This window comes from Pleurodeles waltl, chromosome 1_2, assembly GCF_031143425.1.
Source record: "Pleurodeles waltl isolate 20211129_DDA chromosome 1_2, aPleWal1.hap1.20221129, whole genome shotgun sequence".
In the NCBI taxonomy this organism is placed as follows: Eukaryota; Metazoa; Chordata; class Amphibia; order Caudata; family Salamandridae; genus Pleurodeles; species Pleurodeles waltl.
This window is the reverse complement of record NC_090437.1, coordinates 1,333,979,498-1,334,001,540: the sequence shown is the minus strand read 5'-3', so window position 1 is coordinate 1,334,001,540 and position 22,043 is coordinate 1,333,979,498. Positions and strand designations below refer to the sequence as shown.

The window sequence follows — 22,043 nt, the reverse complement described above, 5'->3', positions numbered from 1 at the left end:
TTAAAAAGCAAACAAAGGGGGTCATTCTGACCCTGGCGGCCGGTGGCCGCCAGGGCCACCGACCACGGGAGCACCGCCAACAGGCTGGCGGTGCTCCCACGAGCATTCTGACCGCGGCGGTTCAGCCGCCGTCAGAAGTGGCAAGTCGGCGGGCTCCCGCCGACTTACCGCTGCTCGGGGGAATCCTTCATGGGGGCGGAGCGCGCTCCGCCGCCATGAGGATTCTAACCCCCCCTACCGCCATCCTGTTCATGGCGGGAAAGCCGCCATGAACAGGATGGCGGTAGGGGGGGTCGCGGGGCCCCTGGGGGCCCCTGCCGTGCCCATGCCAATGGCATGGGCACGGCAGGGGCCCCCGTAAGAGGGCCCCGCAAAGTATTTCAGTGTCTGCCTTGCAGACACTGAAATACGCGACGGGTGCCACTGCACCCGTCGCACCTTCCCACTCTGCCGGCTCGATTACGAGCCGGCATCCTCGTGGGAAGGGAGTTTTTCCCTGGGCTGGCGGGCGGTCTTTTGGAGACCGCCCGCCAGCCCAGGGAAAAACTCATAATACCCTCCGCGGTCTTCTGACCGCGGAGCGGTATAATGGGGGCGGAATTCTGGCGGGCGGCCTCTGCCGCCCGCCAGAATCAGAATCACCCCCAAAGTCTCTTTCAAGCACAAAGTACCTGGTTTGGAGGGGAAAATCTCCTCAGAGGGCCACAGAAGAAGAGATACGTGGAAAAAGGGTGTGTGCGTCGATTTCTCCCCAGCACACACGGACTTGCGTCGTTATTTTTCATGCGGGGAAGTCGTGCGTCGTTTTCCGGCGCGCGGACAGTCTCTTTCTGTGGATCGCGGGGATTACCAGATGTCCCGGGTCTGTGCGTTGATTTTCCTGCTTGTTTTCCAGCTGCGCGTCGTTCTGCGTGGCTGCGCGTCAAAATTTCGATCTCACGGCAGGCGTTGCGTCGATTTCTCCTCTGGAGGTCGGGCGGCGTTGTCCTTGCGAAGCCGTGCGTCGAAGTTCCGGTCGTCCCGAAGGCGTCGCGTCGATTAGCGTCGGTGTGCGGCGTTTTTCTCGCCGCGGAACAAGCTGTGCATCAAAAATGTAGGCGCACGGAGCGTCCAAGTGAAAAAGAAAAGTCTTTTTGGTCCTGAGACTTCAGGGAACAGGAGGCAAGCTCTATCCAAGCCCTTGGAGAGCACTTTCACAGCCAGACAAGAGTTCAGCAAGGCAGCAGGTCAACAGCAAGGCAGCAGTCCTTTGTAGAAAGCAGACAGGTGAGTCCTTTGAGCAGCCAGGCAGTTTTTCTTGGCAGGATGTAGTTTCTGGTTCGGGTTTCTTCTCCAGCAAGTGTCTGATGAGGTAGGGCAGAGGCCCTGTTTTATACCCAAATGTGCCTTTGAAGTGGGGGAAACTTCAAAGAGTGGCTAAGAAGTGCACCAGGTCCCCTTTCAGTTCAATCCTGTCTGCCAGGGTCCCAGTAGGGGGTGTGGCAGTCCGTTGTGTGAGAGCAGGCCCTCCACCCTCCCAGCCCAGGAAGACCCATTCAAAATGCAGATGTATGCAAGTGAGGCTGAGTACCCTGTGTTTGGGGTGTTGTCTGAGTGAATGCACAAGGAGCTGTCAACTAAGCCCAGCCAGACGTGGATTGTAAGGCACAGAAAGATTTAAGTGCAAAGAAATGCTCACTTTCTAAAAGTGGCATTTCTAGAATAGTAATATTAAATCCAACTTCACCAGTCAGCAGGATTTTATATTACCATTCTGGCCATACTAAATATGACCTTCCTACTCCTTTCAGATCAGCAGCTACCACTTCAATACTGTATGAGGGCAGCCCCAATGTTAGCCTATGAAGGGAGCAGGCCTCACAGAAGTGCAAAAACGAATTTTAGGAGTTTTACACTACCAGGACATGTAAACTACGCAGGTACATGTCCTGCCTTTTACCCACACAGTACCCTGCTCTAGGGGTTACCTAGGGCACACATTAGCGGTGACTTATATGTGGAGAAAGGGGAGGTTTAGGCTTGGCAAGTACTTTTAAATGCCAAGTCGAGGTGACAGTGAAACTGCACACACAGGCCTTGCAGTGGCAGGCCTGAGACAAGGAAAAGGGGCTACTTAAGTGGTTGGCACAACCAGTGCTGCAGGCCCACTAGTAGCATTTAATCCACCGGCCCTAGGCACATAGAGTGCACATTACTAGGGGCTTATAAGTAAATTAAATAGTCCAATCAGGTATGATCCAATGTTACCATGTTTTAAGGGAGAGAGCATATGCACTTTAGCACTGGTTAGCAGTGGTAAAGTGCGCAGAGTCTAAAAGCCAGCAAAAACAGTATCCAAAAAGTGGAGGGAGGTAGGCAAAAAGTTAGGGGTGACCACCCTGAGGCTGTCAGGTCTAACACTATGGTATATCTTGAAAGAAAGAGAATGGAGGATGGTGCTTAGCTTCCAGTTCTATTCCACAAACATATGTTCAGGTCATCAAGCTCTGCAAATGCAAAAGCACCTCAGATGGAAAGCATGACATTTGCAGATAAAACAGGGACAAGTCATTGTACTGTGTTGAAGCAGAGATTAATTAGTCATCATTTCCTATAACAAACAGAAGAACTGGTGGAAATGAATCTGGGTGTTTTTCCCTGTAGACCACAGAAACATAAATATCACATACAAACTGTAATGGGTTTTTCTCTGAGGAGTGCCAGTGCCTTCCTCATCCCTTGTGGCCTAAGGCACATATGGTTTTAAGCAATAACTATCCTAAGGGTTTGTGCACAATTTCATTTCATTTAAGATGTCAACAATGAAGTCATCAACTATCATCAACTGTCATTTAGCATGTAATGTGAGGTCTTGAGTAGAGCATGGTGGGGGTGCAAAGTAGATTTAGAATGTCACTTTAGACTTTTTTCATAAAATATATATATATATGTGTGTGTGTGTGTATATATATATATATATATATATAATTTATATACGTAACCTACTGACATTCACCAGTAGGTAGTTATAGTTAGGATCCAGGCCCTCATTATGACTTTGACGGTCCGAGGACCACGGTGGAGGTGGCGGTCGGACTGACATATTATGAGCACGGGGACAGAATCAACAGAACATGGCCAAGTCACCACCCGAACAGCCACTGGAGACGGACCGCCGCGGCAGATGGCAAGCATATCCAGGACGGCAGTGAGGCTGTTTCCCACGACCCTATTACGAGGCTGCACACCGCCACACCACCAGGATTTCTGGGGCGGTCGCACCGCCACAAAAAGCCTGGAAAAAACGATTCACTCAAAAGGGAACAGTCACCTTCAGGAACACAGGCACGTCTGCAGGCGCCATGGCACAGGAATTGCAAGTCTTCCCAATGCTCCGGCTGGCTATTGAACTTCAGGACCAGCGATGGCAAACAAAGACACCAACTGTAAGTACACCCGCCTAACACACACTGGAGGGAAGGACATTAGTACACACACAACACACACACACACAGCACAGCAAGCATGAAAACAAACACCTGTACCAACAATTAGACACACATAGATACACACACACACGCTGAGTCTCATATACACCACATGGAAAGCCAGGACAAGGTTGTAACCATCAACACCAACAGTGCAGTGCTGTAAATAAATATAATATAAATACATGAAAAGCAACATCAGAAACAACGTACAATGAGGCCCAAGGCCCAGTTCATCAAGTCCATTGTGCCCTTTGCACACTGGGCACAGAATGAGGGCCCAACTTGACTCCTGACTGAAAACAGCTGGCCTCCACTGGGCATTGGAGTCGAGGTAGAGGGAGTGATCGAGAGGTGAGTATGTGGAGGTGATTTGGGTACAGGTTTGTGCTTGGATGCCATGTATGTGCTATGTGACTGTTGGGTATGTGACTGTGGGCGTTTAGATGTAGTGGGAGGAGGGGGGAGGAGATGCAGAGAGATGGAGGGGATGTGTGAGTGAATGTTGTGGTGGTGTCTGCAGGTAGAGTGGGTGTGCTGCATGTGGGGGTGTTGACAGTTGTGCTGAGTGTGCATGTGGTGTATGGGGTGTATGTATGCGGGTCTGATGTTGTGGTGACAGTGGCAGTGAATGCAAATGTGGCCGGATCTGGGACTGATGAGGTAGTGACTGCAGGTGTGAGTGGTGTAGTGCCAGTGAGGGGGTTGGTGGTGGGGGAGTCAGTGTAGGGAGTGGATGTTGTCATGTTTGAATCTTAATGTTGTGTGTGTGCATGGTGGTGGTGGAGTTTGTGTCTGTTGATGTGGATGCCTTTGTGTCAGAAAATGTGCTTTGGATGGGTGAGGAAAGAGGGATGTGAGATTTGGAACAGGTAGCTGGAGGGGGGATGGAAGAAGCAGGGACACTGGCTGCCGTCTATGAGGAGGCCAGAGCCTGAAGCGATCTCTGTAGGCCAGCCATGGCACTGTGAATGCTTTCCAGGAACACATTGGACTGGTGCAACTGCAGTGCCAGTACCTGGATTACATTCACAATGGTTGACTGTACCACAGAGATGGACCTCAGGAAGCCAATAGCCTCCTCATTGAGGGCAGCAGGGCTGACTGGGGCAGGGACAGAAGTGCCTGCAGCAAAGGAGATCCCCACCCTCCTGGGTGAGCGGGCACGGGCAACTGGGTGGGGAGCTACAGAGAGGATGGTGCTGGAAAGGGGTGGTGGATGTAACTGAAATGGTCCCAGATGGGTCCGCCACCGCCAGGGAGCCACCATTGGAGGAAGAATTTGAAGATGGTGTGGTCGACCCTGTCTTCCCCTTGGCATTCCCCTCGCCCTCCGTCCCACCGGTCCTCTCGGCTCCACTGGATTCAGCCTCCTGGGTCTCATTGTCTGCAGCTTCCCCCCTCGCCGGTGCCCCTCCTTCTTTTCCAGATGATGCTGATGCACACAAAGACAGAGGAGGAGAGGGAGGGAAAGAGGGTAGGAGAGAGAGACAGGGTGCAATGGGTCAATGCCAGCACAACAGTTACACGGTGTAACAAAATCATCATCTGCTGCCATGCAATGCCTCGCCATTCTCTCACCTATGCATGCTACAACAGTGGGACACCATGGGGCAAACTACAGCTATGCTGTTCTGTACTTCTGATGGTGCTACAATTGTACCCATGTACTTGATGTGAGTCACACTAGTCACACATGCCCAGTACTTGCCAACTCCACATGGCCGTTTAGGGAAACAAAACCTGTACTCCTGTATCAAATGAATCCTGCATGATTAGGTAGCATGCCCACGAAGCTAGTGAAATCCACAACACTGACATCTTGCCTCACACTGCCTGACTACACGTACAGTAAAAGGCAGCAGAATGAGGACTCACACATCTCCCCTGCAACAGTGGTCGGAAAACACATTTGACAATTCCCTGACACCTCAGGTGAACTGATGACGTTGGCAGGAGCTGGGTACCAAAACGTGGTTAAGGGTGACTACACACATTACACATTGGAAGTACTTGCCCTCATAAGTCACTTACTGCATGGAATGGACACACATCTGTGATATCTAACCTGGCAGGGTGACTGAGACCTTTGTGGACAGGCATCTCTCTAGTACATATGCTACAGCTTCCCACAAGTCCACAACCCAAAAGCACCTAAGCAACACATTAATGAGGTGAGAGTGTGTACTTACCTCATGTGTACTCACCCCTTGTGGCTAATGTGCTACCCTCAAGCGCCCGTCCACCTCAGGGTAGGCCACCGCCAAAATGGGGGATCAGGGTCCAACGGGCACCCCTCCCTCATTGGGAGGACATCGTCAGCTGGGCCTCCGCGGTCTTCCAGGCCCAGTGTCTCAGGTCCCCCCACCTCTTTCTGCAGTGGGTGCTCCGCCTGGCATGGACCCCCAGGGTCCACACTTGCTGGGTGATGGCCTAAAAAATCCCCTTCTTCCAATGGGTGCTGACCTGCATGGGTGACACAGACAGAAGGACAAAGTCATGAAGAGTGGCGTCACAGGGACAGCAGTGGATAGCACACATCTCACACATCTCATGGCAACACCCACATGTCTACACGCCACTAACGGTCAGACTCCTCACCCAACTCCATGCATCCACTCCATCTCCCACGTCCCAGTGCCTTACAACCAGATACACATCGCTATCAGATAAGACAATGACAATAGACTCACCAGCTGCTCTGGTGCCCCTTACAACTATCCATACAGGGGTAGGACCCCATCCACAAGCTTCTCAAGTGCCTCATGGGAGAAGGCTGGGGCCCTATTACATGCAGGACGTGGCATCTTGGCTACCAGGGTCAGAACACAGCAGCACACTCAGTGGAGGTTTAGTGTGCAGTAGTGTCAGAAGTCAAGGGAGTATTGCTACATGAAATGGTGGTCACGTCCGCTGCGGATTTTACCGTCACCGCCAGGGGGGATCAATATTGGCTCCAGTCTCCCATAGACAACCATGTTATCCAATGAGGAGTTGCATGGCGGTTGCGACCACCTACCGCCATGACGTCTAACGCCAGGGTTATGAGGTCACTTCCACCTGTCCTGTGCATGCAGGACAGGCGGCTGCCATTTTACATGTATGTTGTGAATAGGGGTTGAATGATAGCTGCATCATGAGTGACAATTGTAACTTTTACACAGCTTTACTGTGTCCACACAGTCAATGCAGCTTTTTCTGACTTATCCCCCTCCTATTCCTAGATATGGTGCAATGTTGAGGATGAGACATGCTCCTGTGTACTGGCCCCTAATCAAACTTGCCACCCTGATAGAGCGACACATCATTCAGACTGAATCATCAGACCATCATGGAGTTGATGACCCAGTTGGAGCCTGATCTGTTCCCTGCCACCCGTCATCCCAATGCCATCCCTTCCACAGTACAGGTGTTGTCAGTCCTTCACTTTCTTGCCACAGGGTCGCTCCAGATAACAGTGGGATTGGCAGCAGGGATGTCACAGCAGATGTTCAGTAACGTTTGAGGGATGTGCTGTTTGCCCTGTTGCCCTGTTGAGACATCTGCCTGCTTCATCAGGTTCCCCCAACGTGCTGATTTAACCACTGCAAAAGGTGCCTTCTATGATTTTGCACATGTCCCTCATGTGATGGGGACCATAGATGGCCCACACATTGCCTTGGTGCCACCCAGGAGAAATCAACAAGTGTTCAGGAACCTTAAACAATTCTATTTTATAAATGTGCAGGTGGAGTGTCTCACTGACCAAAGTATCTCACAACTGACTGATAAGTTTCCTGGTTCTGTGCATGACTCCTACATTGTGCGGAACAGCAATGTTTCACACATGATGGCACCATTACAGAAGGACCGGGCCTGACTCATCGGTATGTATCCAATAGTATGTGTGACCCTGTGCACTCAACTCTCTTCACACCCTGGCCTAGTTCCCTCCCGGTCTTGACATGGTTCCTACCTCTGTGCACACAGGTTACTCTGGCTATCCCAACCTTCCCTGGCTACTGACACTTGTGAGACATCCGACTACAGATGCTGAAAACCGTTTCAATGAGGCCCACAAGGCATCTGATCGAAAGAACCTTCGGGCTTCTGGAGGCCAGATTTAAGTGTCTACACATCTCTGGAGGTGCCCTACTCTATAAACCACCGAAAGTGTGCCAGATCGTGGTTGCCTGCTGCACGCTACACAATCTGGCCCTGATATGTCACATCCCATTGCTGGATGCAGAGAAGGTGGCAATTGGACCAGTGACTGATCAAGGGACATGGGGAGGATGCAGCTGACTTCAGAGTAGAGTTGATACGACGATACTTCCACTGAGCTACAGGTATGTGTGAGATGTATGTTATGTGACCTGTATTCCTGGCTGCCTTGTGACATTGATCCTCCTGGAGTCTGTTAGCACTGGTGGAATTAGGTTCAGCCCCGCCTCTGGGTGGGTTGTGGGGGGTCACATTTACCATCAGTGGGGTTGCTACTATACACATTTCGGTTCAGTCATCTCCCTGTTGTTGTGTTGTTTCATCTGTGACATGTTTGTGCTTTTATATTGCTCCCTGTACTGCCACTTCAACTGCAATATGCGTGCTACATGTTGTGGTGTCAACGGTATTGCTACCCCTCCTAAGAGTACACATTGGAAGGCAGTGCAACCTTACTGTATTGACTGTGGAACATGCCTTAAGTTCAGCTTTGTGTGCTGTGATTGAGGGACCATTAGGGATGGTTGTCTTGGAAATGTAGGTCTCACATGGACATATGGTCAGAACTGACAATTGCCAAATCACCCTTGGGACTTTTTTATTGTGGTGCATGTGTGTTGTGTGGGCATTTTTAACTCCTATAGTAAATGTTGTTCCTATCTTGTTCTACTTGCAGGGCATTTGTGTGGTGCACTCTGGTTCCTTCATCAACTGTTGCCTCCCTTGACACATGTGTCCAGCCCCTGCCTGCTCCAATATCATCCATGCTGCATAATGCTCCCACTTCTGTCGCTTACACAAACTTTGGCAGGACAATGGGTTGACAGTTACACATGCAATGCCACAGTAAATTGTACTTCTTGCAATAAAGCACATAGACAGTAGCTGTGCACAATAGTGTTTAATTGTGACTGACACGTGCAAGGGGGATTTGTGGGGTCATGGTGGGTGGACTCATCAGAGTAGTCTGGCCAGCTGTGTGTAGTACGGGTCCAGTATAGGGGGCCATGGGAGAACGGAGAGATGACAGTGGACAGTCAACATGGTGTGTCTGTGGCACACAAGGGAGAATGTTCAGGAGAGGGTCCCTTCCTGGAGGTGGTGTTGGTCTTGGCATCAGTACCTGCAGGATGTCTGGTTGGACGTCCTCACTTGCGTGGGGGTCCCCCAGCTACAGGGGGAGGGATGCTACAGGGGGAGGGATGCTGGTGGTCTGCAGGTCCTCAGGCAGGGCCACCATTCCACCAGCTGCCACTGTAGTGGAGGGCTCTGTTGGGATGTGGCTAGTGGAAGGGGGTTGCTGGTGGGTGGAGGACTCACTCAGGATGCTGATCAGTTCCTTGAGTACCCTGCAATGGTGGCTATGCTGCATGGCCTCCTGATAGTGTTCCCCCTCCAGCCTCCGGTTCTCCTGCACGGTGGTGAGTCTCTGGCCCATCATGTCCTGGATTTGGTGATATGCACCCAGGACTTGGGAGAGGGCCACCCCAGCCCACTCCTAGTCCACCACAGAGCCTCCCCCCTCAGTATCCAACACCACAGCACCCACCCAACGTCCCCACACCTCTGTCCCCAGGACATGTCAATCAGCAGTGTGCCCACCTGTACACGGACCTCGGTCCACACCTCACAGCCAAGACAATCCGGGTCCTGGGGTCAGTGGCAATGGGCACACCGTTCAGGGGACACAGGCATAAGGGGACAGGGACACACGGAGGACAGCCAGGGGGAGGACAGGCCCAGGGAACTGACTCTCCAGGAGGCACTCACTAATGTCCTGGGGTCTTACCAACAATCTCAGGACAAGATGGGCCAGATCCTTAACAACATGCAGGAGAACAAACTGATGCAGGAGGTACACCATCAGGAGATCAGGGAAGATTTGCAGGCCCTCAACACCACCATGGTCTCCAAAGTAGGACTGCAGGCTGATATGGCCAACATCATGAGGGAATGGACAGCACACCAGCAGGCCCCTTCCACTAGCCAGTCAACTGAATAGTCCACCACATCTGCTGCAGCTAGTGGACAGAAGGCCCTGCCACAGGAACCACAGATCACCAGCAACCCCCCCGGCAGAAGGTGAACCGCCCCGCAAACGTTCCCTGCAACCCAGACAGAAGCCTGAGACACTAGCCAAGACCAAGACCACCGCCAGGAAATGATACCCTCCTGAATGTCCCCCTGTTTCCCACCCTGTCACCTTGTCCACTTTGATCTGCCTTTGCTCCCCTTCCTATGGCCCCTTGGACACTGGACCTGTGCAATAAACATACTGGGCCAATACCCTGGACTTACCTCTACCATCACCCCATTCCATTGCACTTTTCCGTCTATTAATTCCACTACAATAAACACCTTTGAACACAACTTGAGTGATAGTGTTTTATGTGATGAAAATTCGGTGTTTGCGAATTGCAGTGTGCAATTCGGATTATCTACCCGCAATTTTAAGGAATTGCTATTTTAGCAATTCCTTAAATTTGCACTGCAAATGCCTTTCATACATCGTGAAAATCGATTTTGCATTCGCAAACGGTGGATTTGTAGGACAAAACACATGTCAGCTGCTGCATTGTTGAAGAATTTACAGTTTCCTGGCTTCCTATGCAATAAAACCTACGTTGGACACTCTAATGGACTGCATTAGTACTTGTACAGTATGCATTAGTGGTTATTTTACTAGTTTCAGCTCTGGTTCGCCAGACTGTCCTTCTACCTTGTGGCAAGGTGGTTCATGCCTTTGTGTGGGGTTTTAGGGCACTGACACCTTTCAGTGTATTGGTTTTTATGTCATGCTCTTGATCATGCTTCTCTGTACATTCCAAGATGCTGCCTATCTTTCAAGTCTTTGGTTTATGCACTGGTATGTGGTAGTCCTTTATTTATTTTTGATACACAAGTAGGGATTTGTTTCGCTTTGTAAATCATGTAATCAAAGCTGGTGCTGTGGCTGAAATGTGTCATCACAAGGTCCATTAAAGCTTATGTTTTGCACTGCTGTTGGATCCTGAGGGAACCTTATTTCTCATGGAATTGTTTTCCATTTTGTGCTGGTCTGCTCTTCCGGCGTAGCGCGAATCCCTCCATGGGCCAGGCCCGAGTTGGTGGATAAGACTGATTTTATTTTGTTCGATTTTATATATATATATATAGAATAAATAGCTATGTATATATATATATAGTAAATAAATAGCTAATAAAAACACTAAGGCCCTCATTACGAGCCTGGCGGTCTGTGACCGCCAGGCTCGCGGTTGGCGGGAGCACCGCCGACAGCCTGGCGGTGCTCCTTAGGGCATTCTGACCGCGGCGCTTTGGTCGCGGTCAGTGCAGGAAAACTGGCGGTCTCCCGCCGGTTTTCCGCTGCCCGTCAGAATCCTCCAAGGCGGCGCAGCATGCTGCGCCGCCTTGGGGATTCTGACACCCCCTACCGCCATCCTGTTCCTGGCGGTTCGCCCGCCAGGAACAGGATGGCGGTAGGGGGTGTCGCGGGGCCCCTGGGGGCCCCTGCAGTGCCCATGCCAATGGCATGGGCACTGCAGGGGCCCCCGTAAGAGGGCCCGCTTGTATTTCACTGTCTGCATAGCAGACAGTGAAATACGCGACGGGTGCAGTAGCACCCGTCGCACCTTCCCACTCCGCCGGCTCGATTACGAGCCGGCTTCATGGTGGGAAGGTCGTTTTCCCCTGGGCTGGCGGGCGGCCTTTTGAAGGCCGCCCGCCAGCCCAGGGGAAAACTCAAAATACCCGCCGCGGTCTTGCGACCGCGGTACGGTATTTTGGCGGCTCCCGCCAGGCGCGCGGTCACCGCGTCCGGCGGGAGTCGTAATGACCCCCTAAATTACTTAAAATTGGAAGCTATGTTTTAGAAACAAATAATAACATGTATATAAACAAGAGTAACAAAAAAAGTAATGTAAACGAAAACACATTAAAATAATTTCAAACTATTTTGTTCACCACCATTTTAGTAAAAATGATATTAAAGTCTTTGCTACTATTTACAACAATATTACTCACCTCAAACAATGATATTCTTGTCAATGATATTTGTGCAACACGATATTTGTGTGTCACGATATTTAAATTCAGATATTTTGTCACCCTTCAATTTTAATCAATGTTCTGTCTAAACACCAGTTAGGTATAGTAATAAGATCTTCAGATATATAAAACATAGGTAAGCCTTCTCAATGAATGCTTGCCAGTCATTCCAAAGCTAGTATTCGAAGGGAAATAGGTCCTATAACTCACAGTGCTACACACTCTTGCCTTCAGAGTGACCGAAATGGCTGGTAACTCCCCTCTTACCTTCAGAGTGATCAGCATGGACAGGAACTTCTTCATGTCTCCGATTACCACAGCATTACTAATGATAGGCACCTCCTCCTTCATGGCATTCTCGATGGGTGCCGGGGGAACATTCTCACCTCCTGATGTGATGACAATTTCTGCAATCAATCGAGACATGTCAGTGATATCTCAGATAACTTTAAGAAGATCCTGCACAGAAAAAATGAACATAAAGTCTTACTTTTGTCGATTCTTCAATAAATATACTAAACATTTATTCTCCTACACATGCTCTGCTTCTTCCAGCCTCCCTAGTGCCACAGGAACTGCCAATTATTTTCCAATCCAAACATTCTAACCATTAACATTCTACAGATTTTCCATCATTACCTCTCCCTCCCCCACATTTGTTAAGAACTGTATGAAGAACAAGGAAGAAAAATAAAGAAAGAAGAGAACTAATCAAATAAATAAATGCATGTTACAATCAAATTAACAATTTGGTTTCTTTAAAAATCCTGTAGATCTTCTAATTTACCTTTCACATTCGTCTTCATTCTGAACACAGATTAGGGGTTGGCGGTGAGTTCCGCTCTGCTGGTGGAGTTAACAGAGTTGTTGGCACTTCACGCTCCGCTTGGAGTGCGGAATTCAGCCAAAAACCCCGCTAGCCCGGCAGCAGAGTGGAGCTCACTGGCTTGCGTGCGTGCAGCAGCCCAGTAATGGACCACACAGCGCAAGCGCAGTCTGCGCTTGTGCTGTGTGGCCCATAGCTGGACTGCACTTTACACTCAGCCCAAAATGAAGACAACATGTTGCCCACGACATGCAAGAAGATCCGAGCTAAGGTTTTGCTTTCTGCTTTGCATATGAGAGAGGTCTGTGCTTGGAAAAAAGGAAGCTTGCAGTCAGAGCTCCACTTGAAAAGTACCTGTCTCTCCAGAGTCCCTGGGAAAGGAAGTGGTGTTATGCGGTATGGTGCGGAGGCCAGCAGGAAAAGCAGGAGACCGGAGGAGCATCAGCTGCTGAATGGTAGTCCGGCAGCCCCCGCCAGATAGAGATGTGTGTGGCCTGAGAGAGAGACTTAGGGCCCAGTGGCAAGCAAGGGTGGGCACTTTGTGAAAATACCAGGCTGCTGGTGGTGAGCTGTTTTTTCTGCTGCTAGCGCTGGGCCCTAAAGAAAGGGTGGTCTGAGGCTGTGTGTAAGTGCAGAGGAAGCTATTGCAAGGCTGGTTCAAGACAGCGGATGTGCTTGGCGTTCCGTTGCAAGGAAGGAGGGCAGTTGGTTAAGGGAAGTGTGCAGGTGTGGTTGAGAGCAACAGTCTCCAGGCCAGTGGGCCGTGTCAGCAAGTTAGGCCTGAAACTGCAGTTTTCGCTGCGTATGGCATACCACTCTGGCCTGAATGCGCCCAACCTCGGAAGTGCTAGGCAGTGTCGGGCCGAAGGCAGAATTCTGCAGAATTTCATGGAGTTTTTAGCTAACTCTGTAGAATTCTGCAGAATAGAACTCAATGAGCTCTCCCCACCCCTAACAGAGATTGTATCTTTTTTCAAACTGTGGTGTTGATTATTTCATCATTCACTTATTTGACACCATTTGAAAAATGTCTTGTTCCTTGTTACGTTATCTATGTACTCCTGGTATTTTCAATAGAGACAGATGAAATCTAAATTGAATTTTTCATTTGTCATTGTGCTACCAATACTATGGGGGTCATTACAACCTCGGCGGTCTGTGTAATAGTGGAGGTAGTACCGCCAACAGGCTGGCGGTACATACCACCACTATTATGACATTGGCGGTTTGGCCAAAGCCAAACTGCCAAGTTAACACACCGACCGTCACAGCGGTAACTTCCGTCACTAGGCCACCCATGACATTTTGACCCCGCCCACTGCCATGGTTTGCATGGTTTCTGTACCGCCACGAAAACCATGGTGGTAGGCACTATCAATGCCAGGGAATTCCTTCCCTGGCACTGATAGGGGTCTCCTCTGACCCTCTCCCCCTCAGCAGCGTTCTCCCCACCCCCAACATATACACACATACATGCACATACATACACACACGCATACCCACATTCACCCATGCATGCATACATTCATACACACTCACAGCAACACTCCCTAACATACATCCAGGCACACACGTAATCACACGACACAACATGCACGTACACTCACACCCATTCATGCACACAAGCATTACACACAAATCCATGCATTCAAACACAGTCACACACACCCCCACACACGCACACAACACCCCCCACTTCCCTCTACTGTCAGAGAACCTGACTTACCTGCTTGCAGGGGGCCCTCCGGCAGGAGACGGGACGCGGCGCTGCTGCCAGCAGCAGCGTCTGCCAGCAAAATACCACCAGGCCGTATCATGGTTCATGATACGGTCGGCGTAGTTCTGCTGGTGTGGTGCTGCTGCTAGCAGCAGCGCCACCTTACCGCTGTCTGCCGCCATGACCGTAGCAGGAATTCCACCAGCCTTCTGTCATAATTTGGTGGACGGTCGGTATCCACGGCGACGGTATGTTGAAGGCCTTCGCAATGGTGGTAGGCGGCATTTGACGGCAATGTCATAATGAGGGCCATAGTCTTCAATATGATATTCTTGTTCTTCAATGTTCTTTTTCCAGTTTGCATAGCATTTCATATTTTCTTTAAGTTATTTATCTTTCTTTATAATTTGATCAATTTCTTTTGATAGATCATTGAAGGATGTGGTAAATGAGTTTGTCAAGATTGTCCAAACATTAGTTTAGAAGACATTTTCCAGTAGAGCCAAGTGGAGTGTTTCCATAATCACGTAAAACAAGACATATGGTTAAATGTACGGGGATCTGAGATATTTTTGCTCTTTGTGTGGCTCATCAACCTTCCCACGATTCTATTCATATGTGGCCACAATGTTATTTTTCAATGTGTTACTACGATGTAACTCATTAATTTTCTAAATGCATTTCCACAGAAGAGTGGTCCATTACCTGACTTTAGCACATCTGGTATTCCCCAAGTAGAACATCATATCTTCCAATACAGAAAGTTCTACTGCTGCTGAGGCTGATGATCCTACTTTCACAATTGGGAAATGTTACTACTCTTCAATTATGACAAATAAATAGTGTTCAGAATCCAAAGGGCCACTAAAGTATGCTGCTGTATCATACTGCATCTGGTAATTTAGACCTATGCACTTTTTTGTGAGTTCTCTTTTATAGTACATTTACTTAATTGACATGTTATTACCATTTCTTTGCCTTCGCTGTCCAACCCTAGAAACCATGTGTTCTTCCTTAAAAAAATAATTGTCGCTGATATTCCTCTGTGACTGTCATTAGCTAAATCGATGACATGTCGTTGCAAAAGGAGATGTATGATTAATTTATTGCTCTTAAAAGAATACCTGATGAAGCCGCAGTTAGCTCAGCTTTTATATTTTTGAAGGCTAAAATATCTGATTTTCTTATCATGGACTGAAATTGTGTTGCATTATTTATATGTCTCTATTTATTCAATGTTAGTGCTCTTCTTACCTTTTTCATCCTTTAAAGGTGCGTCAAACAGCTCAGCTTCAGATTATTGTCCTATTTCAATGCCAAGTGAATATCTATAGAAATAATCTGCTGCATTTCTTTCCTGATTTATGTTCAGGTATAAAATTGCAGTCTATTAATCCTATTTTACATCTCACAGTATGTGGAGGCATTTTTACTTTTAGATTTCCAAGTATAGTCATTAATGCTTTATTATCCGCTATGATAATGATAGGTTTACCATATAAGAAATTGTGATAATATTCACATGCCCATACCACAGTTAACCTTTCCTTTTCAGGATATAAATGATCATTTTCTATTCAGAAATTCTTTTATTAGCATATGATATTACACATCAAGACATTTCTCTTCCTGGCTTGTGTTGCACAAGACTAGCACCTGGTATTATAGGACTAGCATTCAATACTAACCCCATGCCTAGCTGTGGATTTAAAATCTGCTGCTGAAGGTATGCCTCGTTTGACTTTGTTGAGTGCTTGTTCACAAAATTCTTCCCATTTAAATGTTTCTCTTTTTCTAGTCAATTATTTAAGTGGAGCACTAATAGTGGCATAGTCTTTAATATATCTTGAACAATAACTTGTCACTCCTTAAAAGGAACATAGTTCAGACATATCTTTAGGGCTGGTAACGAAGTTCGAAGACAAAACTTTGACCACATCTGATATCATTCAGTCTTTTGAAAATATATGACCATAAAGCAATAGTTCTGATTTGTTAATCTCACATTTTTCTGCATTTAATGTGAGACTAAGAGCCTCATTGTGAGCTGGCGGTCTTAAGACTGCCAGATTCGTGGTGGCGGTCAGGACCGGTGCTGATGTGGCGGTCCAAACACCACATAAACCATCAAGGTTCCGCTGTCTCCTCTGGGATCAGTGTTTCCGACAGGTTGACGGCCGGTGGAGGTCGTAATCTGCCAGGGCAGCGCTGCATGCAATGCTGTCCTGCAGATTATGAACTTGTTCTCCACCAGCTGGAGAAGAACAGGTGCAGGGGGCCACAGGGGTGCCCTAGCACTACCCATGCACTTGGCATGGGTAGTGCAGGGGTCTCCCTGCCCGGCACCCTTAAAATGCATAGCAGACAGTGAACATTGTGAGGGTGCTAGTGCACCCTGCAGGCAATAGCATTGCAATGCTGCTGCCTGTTTCCCATTAGGCTGATAGGCAGAAAACTCAGTTTCCGCCTGTCAGTCTTGTGGGAAACACCTTATAGGTCTGGCGGGGTGGTCGCCAATATGGCGGGGGCAACCCTGTCAGGGGTTTAGCAAACTGTCTTTCCCATCCGCTAAACTCAAAACAAGGCCCTAACTCTTTAAAGTTCAAAGCTTGATCATGTTCATCTGGTCTTTTTACAAACGCTAAAATATCAATGGGTCTTATACCATTTTTATAATCTCTTGAGTAATTTGTGCAGATGAACATATGCTAAAATTCAGTCCTTTGTAATAAAATAACCCAAGATGTGTAGAAAATGTTGTGATATATCTCAATTGTTCATCAATTTTGAACTGGTGATAACCCTTATATTTATCTAAGTTTGAAAACACAGTAGCTTTATTGAGGTTATTAATCACACCATTGAAATGTGGGCCAGGGTGTCTTTCTCTTTCAATTGCTGTGTTAGGCATTCGCATGTCTACACAGATTCTAAAATTGTCTTTGTTTTTTTTGCAACTATTACTAATGGCGACATTCATGGCATTGGTCCAATAGCGCTTTAAATAGTGCCTTGTAATATTATTGTGTTTATATCTTTTTGTACATTTGCCTTTATATTTATTAGAGCTCTTCATCTGTGCATTTGTGCAACAGGCTTTGCTGCTTCCTTAATATGTAGTGTAATTGTTTGTGTATTAATTGTCCTAATCCATTGAATCCTTTGAATAATTCTGGCTATTTTTTCAATATTCAATGACCTTTCAGAGAGATTTGCAATGGTATTGTTTTGTTCAGATCCTTGTGGTTCTTCTAGAGGCCATTTGTAGTGGTGTCCTCATGCACACTATTTTCCTCTTCCTCAGCCCGGTCTCTGCCTAAAATAGGTGGCATAAAAGGTTCCATAGGTTGGGGTGGGAGAAAGGAATTTTGGGAGGCCACATCTATGGATATTGTTGAAAAGGGTTGGGTCCCCTATTGTATACATAAAACACTTGAGAACCCTTATTTAGTCATCACTGTATCAACTTTTCTGAGTTGAGGTACCACTATGCATTCTCTCTTTCTTCTTCTGAGATGTGGTCTCATCCCAAATGGCATCTTGGGCATTGGCACCATAATCCTCCAAAATAAAAATAATTCTAGAGACTACATTTTTCCATATCCTTTTGTGATTTTCTTGTTGTGTCAAAACATCCTTATTTTGAATAATTTCAGTATTTTATTCCTGCCAGGTGTAGTTTAAATAAAGTAAGCTGGATCATGCTTTTAAAGGCATTCTCCCCCCACTTGTGTCTAAGCGAAGAGAGTGTCTGATAGCCTCTTGGCTGCATTTATGATAAGTACAAGCCAGTTCAGCATTAATTTCCAAGCTATCTGGGCCCAAAGTTTGTGAAACACAGAGTCTTCCAGAAAAATGTGAGGTGTGTTGGTGACTAACCAATATTAGCACATAAATATTCTGTAATTATGGCTCTGTGAAGGGTCACCTTTATTTGATTCTTCTTCATGGTAGAGAGAGATCCCAATCTTCTTGGAGACAACTTGACGGTGTGCTCACACCATCCACTAAGAGGGGTGGAGTCTTCAGGATGGCAACTACAACATTATCATGGAATCTTAGTCCCTGGAGTTTACTCATGGTTAATGCAGGGCGCGAGAATTGTTTCCTTAGTGCACAAGTTATACTTCAGTGGGTATTTCAGTTTAAAATATTACTTTGTCACTGACATTTTCACCTAGTTATAATGTTACGTTAACCTTTTTTTCATGTTAATATATATACATGTAGTTCGGCAGCATTTTTTCAGTGAAAAATGCATTTTTGATTTGCTAATATCCTTGGCCCCATCAATAGATCTGCACCAAATTTGGCACTCACTTAGAGTAGTCAATCAAGGTCTAGTGCCACATTTTGTGGAGATTCATGGAAGGCAAAGATATTTGAGATTTATTTTCCCTACTTTAGCGTAGACACTTTTGGTCACTCATGCAGCCAAAACCACTGAACAGATTTACACCAAACATGGCACAAAAGTAGAATTGTACTCAGCACATTTGGTTGTGGTGGTTTGGCATAAGTTTGGGCATGAGCATAAAAAGAATTTCATTACTTTTTAGATTTTGGGGGTTATTCTAACTTTGGAGGAGTGTTAATCCGTCCCAAAAGTGATGGTAAAGTGACGGATATACCACCAGCCGTATTACGAGTTCCATAGGATATAATGGACTCGTAATACGGCTGGTGGTAAATCCGTCACTTTTACGTCACTTTTGGGACGGATTAACACCTCCTCCAAAGTTAGAATAACCCCCTTTGTGTTTGCTGAATTTACATATAGTGTCAGACAGACAGACAGACATATAGACCCTGCTGATGAATATTATGCTTGATAGATAGATAGATAGATAGATAGATAGATAGATAGATAGATAGATAGATAGATAGATAGAGAGATAGATAGATAGATAGATAGATAGATAGATAGATAGATAGATAGATAGATAGATAGATAGATAGATAGATAGATAGATAGATAGATAGATAGATAGATAGATAGATAGATAGATAGATAGATAGATAGATAGATAGATAGAGTGCTTACTCCAGGGCTGCATAGCTGTGGCTTGCACAGAATCATGTAGATATCTAAATACAGCACATTAACTCCAGTTATCTTAGTACATATTTGCATACAATAAGGAAGACAGCAATACAATATGTAATCCACAACATTTTTATAAAATAATTTAACAAGAGTGCTGTGTATCAGACAGCTTTAGAAATGCTTAACAAAAGCAAATCAAATCACTGTCAAAATAGGAAGAGTTTTTTAAATCTTTGCCTAATCTGCCTCTGTCCTAACAAGAGTTTTCTTTGTTGTGGATTAGGAAGAATATCTGAATGCTAAATGGATTAAAGTAAATTATGAAATGTCTGTGCTTTCTGTATTTCAACTATTTCTACTACGCTCCATGGCGGACTGTCTGATCCATGGCCCAATTTCTTGCTGCTGCTAGCTTCACCAAGAACCGTTTGTCATTTATTTTGCACCAATCGGTATGTACCAATAAATCAAATTTGTGCCACTCACCTTTGATTCTGCCAGTCAGGTAGAAAAAGCCATCTGGATCAAACATGCCAATATCTCCAGTGAGTAGCCATCCATCCTTATTCAGAGACTCATTTGTTTTTTCAACCATGTTCAAGTAGCCCATAAAGATATGTCTCCCCCAGGCATACATTTCTCCATTTCCTTCCTTGTCTGGCATATGTATCTGACTCCGGCATCCTGGCAGTGTCTTACCACAGCTGTGGGCACATAATACAGAGATCGAATGACTGAGATACCATAGCACTAACCTGAGCCCTTAGGCATTCTTTACACATGTACCATGCATGGGCATGCACCATGTTCTGGGTTACCTAGTTGCAAGTAGATGTGGTGTTGTGAGAAACTACTTCTGCTTGCATGGTCACCTCCCATTTTTGCAGACTGAAGTTGCTGGTTTTGAACTCTGCACACTATGGTACTGCCGTCCAGGCCCCATTGTATGTGATTTGACCCCTAAACCATGACTAATCCCCAATGGGAATATTTAATAGCAAGGCCACATAATATGGTGTAAAGAGTTCGATCAATGGCATAGAAAATTAAATGTTACCTGAGGACTTCAGTGCCTATTGAGCCAGTGCCTCCATCGCACCCGAGCTCCACAAGACCATCAACTGCTCCATAGAGTCGGCCATTTTCCCCAAGGACTGGAAGCACGCTGAGATCCCCCCACTTTTAAAGAAACTCACGGCTGACCCCATGGATCTCAAGAATTACCGCCCCATCTCGCTGCTGCCTTTCCCAGCCAAGATTGCTGAAAATGCAATCAATGCTCAGCTCCGCCAAAACATTGAGGAAAACAACATCCTGGACATCTCCCAGTCAGGATTCAGAACTAACCACAGCATGAGACCGCATTGCTCGCTGCCACAAATGACATCTGCTCTCTCCTCGACCACCTCCAAACAGCAGCCCTCATCCTACTGGACCTATCAGCGGCCTTCAACACTTTGTCCCACCGTACATATTGCACCAGACTCCGTGCAGCAGGCATACACAGCAAGGCCCTTCAGTGGATAAACTCCATCCTGCCAGGCAGAACGCAGAGTCAGACTCCCGCCATACCTGTCAGAACCTACAGAGATCAGCTGTGGAGTATCCCAAGGATCCTTGTTGAGTCCCACACTGTTCAACATCTATATGGGCCCGCTCGTACCAATCATCAGAAACTATGGATTGAACATCATCTTCTTCGCTAATGATACCCAACTGATCATTTCTCTGACTGAAAACCCCACAATGGCCAAGCAGAACTTCCAAGAAGGGATGAAACAGTCGCCACCTGGATGAAGTAGAGCTGCCTTAAGCTAAGCTCCGACAAGATCAAGATCCTCATCATGGGACCCTCTCCTCAGCCAGGGATGACTCCTGGTGGCCCTCCACACTTGGCACCCCCGTTTCCTACAGATCAGGCACACAACCTCAGTTTCGCCCTCACCATGAGAAGACAGGTCAACTCCATCGCCTCCACCTGTTTCCACACCCTCTGACTCCTGCAGAAGATCTTCAAATGGATCTCAAGCGACTGCCACAAGAATGTGACGCATGCCCTGAACAGACTTGACTATGGCAGCGCCCTCTATGCCAGAACCACCAAAAAGAACCTAAGCAAGCTACAACAAATCCAGAAGGCCTCTGACAGACTCATCCTGACATCCCCCGCTGAGAACACATCACAGTACACCTGAGAGATCTCCACTGGCTCCCATCGAGAAGAGGATCAACTTCAAACCCCTCAAACCCTTACAGGACTCTCCACCACTGTGGACACAGCTACCTCAACAACTGCATCACATTTTACTCCCCTGTCAGTTCTCGGCTGGAGGGAGATCTTTCATCTACCCTGCGGCAAAATATTGGAACACCGTGCCTCTCCACCTCAGGCAGTCACCATCAGTACCTCAAATCAGGAAGGACCTTAAGACCTGGCTCTTCGCCTAAATCTTGAACACCTACCCCACAGCACCTTGAGACCCTACGGGTGAGAAGCGCGCTTTAAAAATGCTAGAACAACAAGGAAAACATGTGTAGCATTACTGCTGCAGCTTATAAACCAACAGGAGAACTTGTCATGGCATGTTGCTATAGTGACTAACCTGGTTCTATGATGAAAAAGCTATGGTACAATTAATATTCTAATTCTGTTTTATAAAAAAGTGACAGGTATGGCTCAAAACCTATTTTTAATATTTATACGAAATCCAGTTCAATTGCAAAGTTGGATTTTTG

General features: G+C 47.0%; 1 protein-coding gene across 1 annotated transcript in view; it reads right to left on the bottom strand.

Annotated features, from left to right (window-relative positions):
• The window catches only part of LOC138251794 (long-chain-fatty-acid--CoA ligase ACSBG2-like), a 244,117-nt gene that overhangs the window by 12,426 nt on the left and 209,648 nt on the right, over window positions 1–22,043 (bottom strand). Inside the window, exons 10-11 of the mRNA XM_069205679.1 lie at window positions 19,794–20,011; window positions 11,985–12,124 (exon numbers count right to left, since the gene is read on the bottom strand). Of these exons, the coding sequence (XP_069061780.1) occupies window positions 11,985–12,124; window positions 19,794–20,011 (358 nt within the window). The remainder of the gene's footprint in view (window positions 1–11,984; window positions 12,125–19,793; window positions 20,012–22,043) is intronic.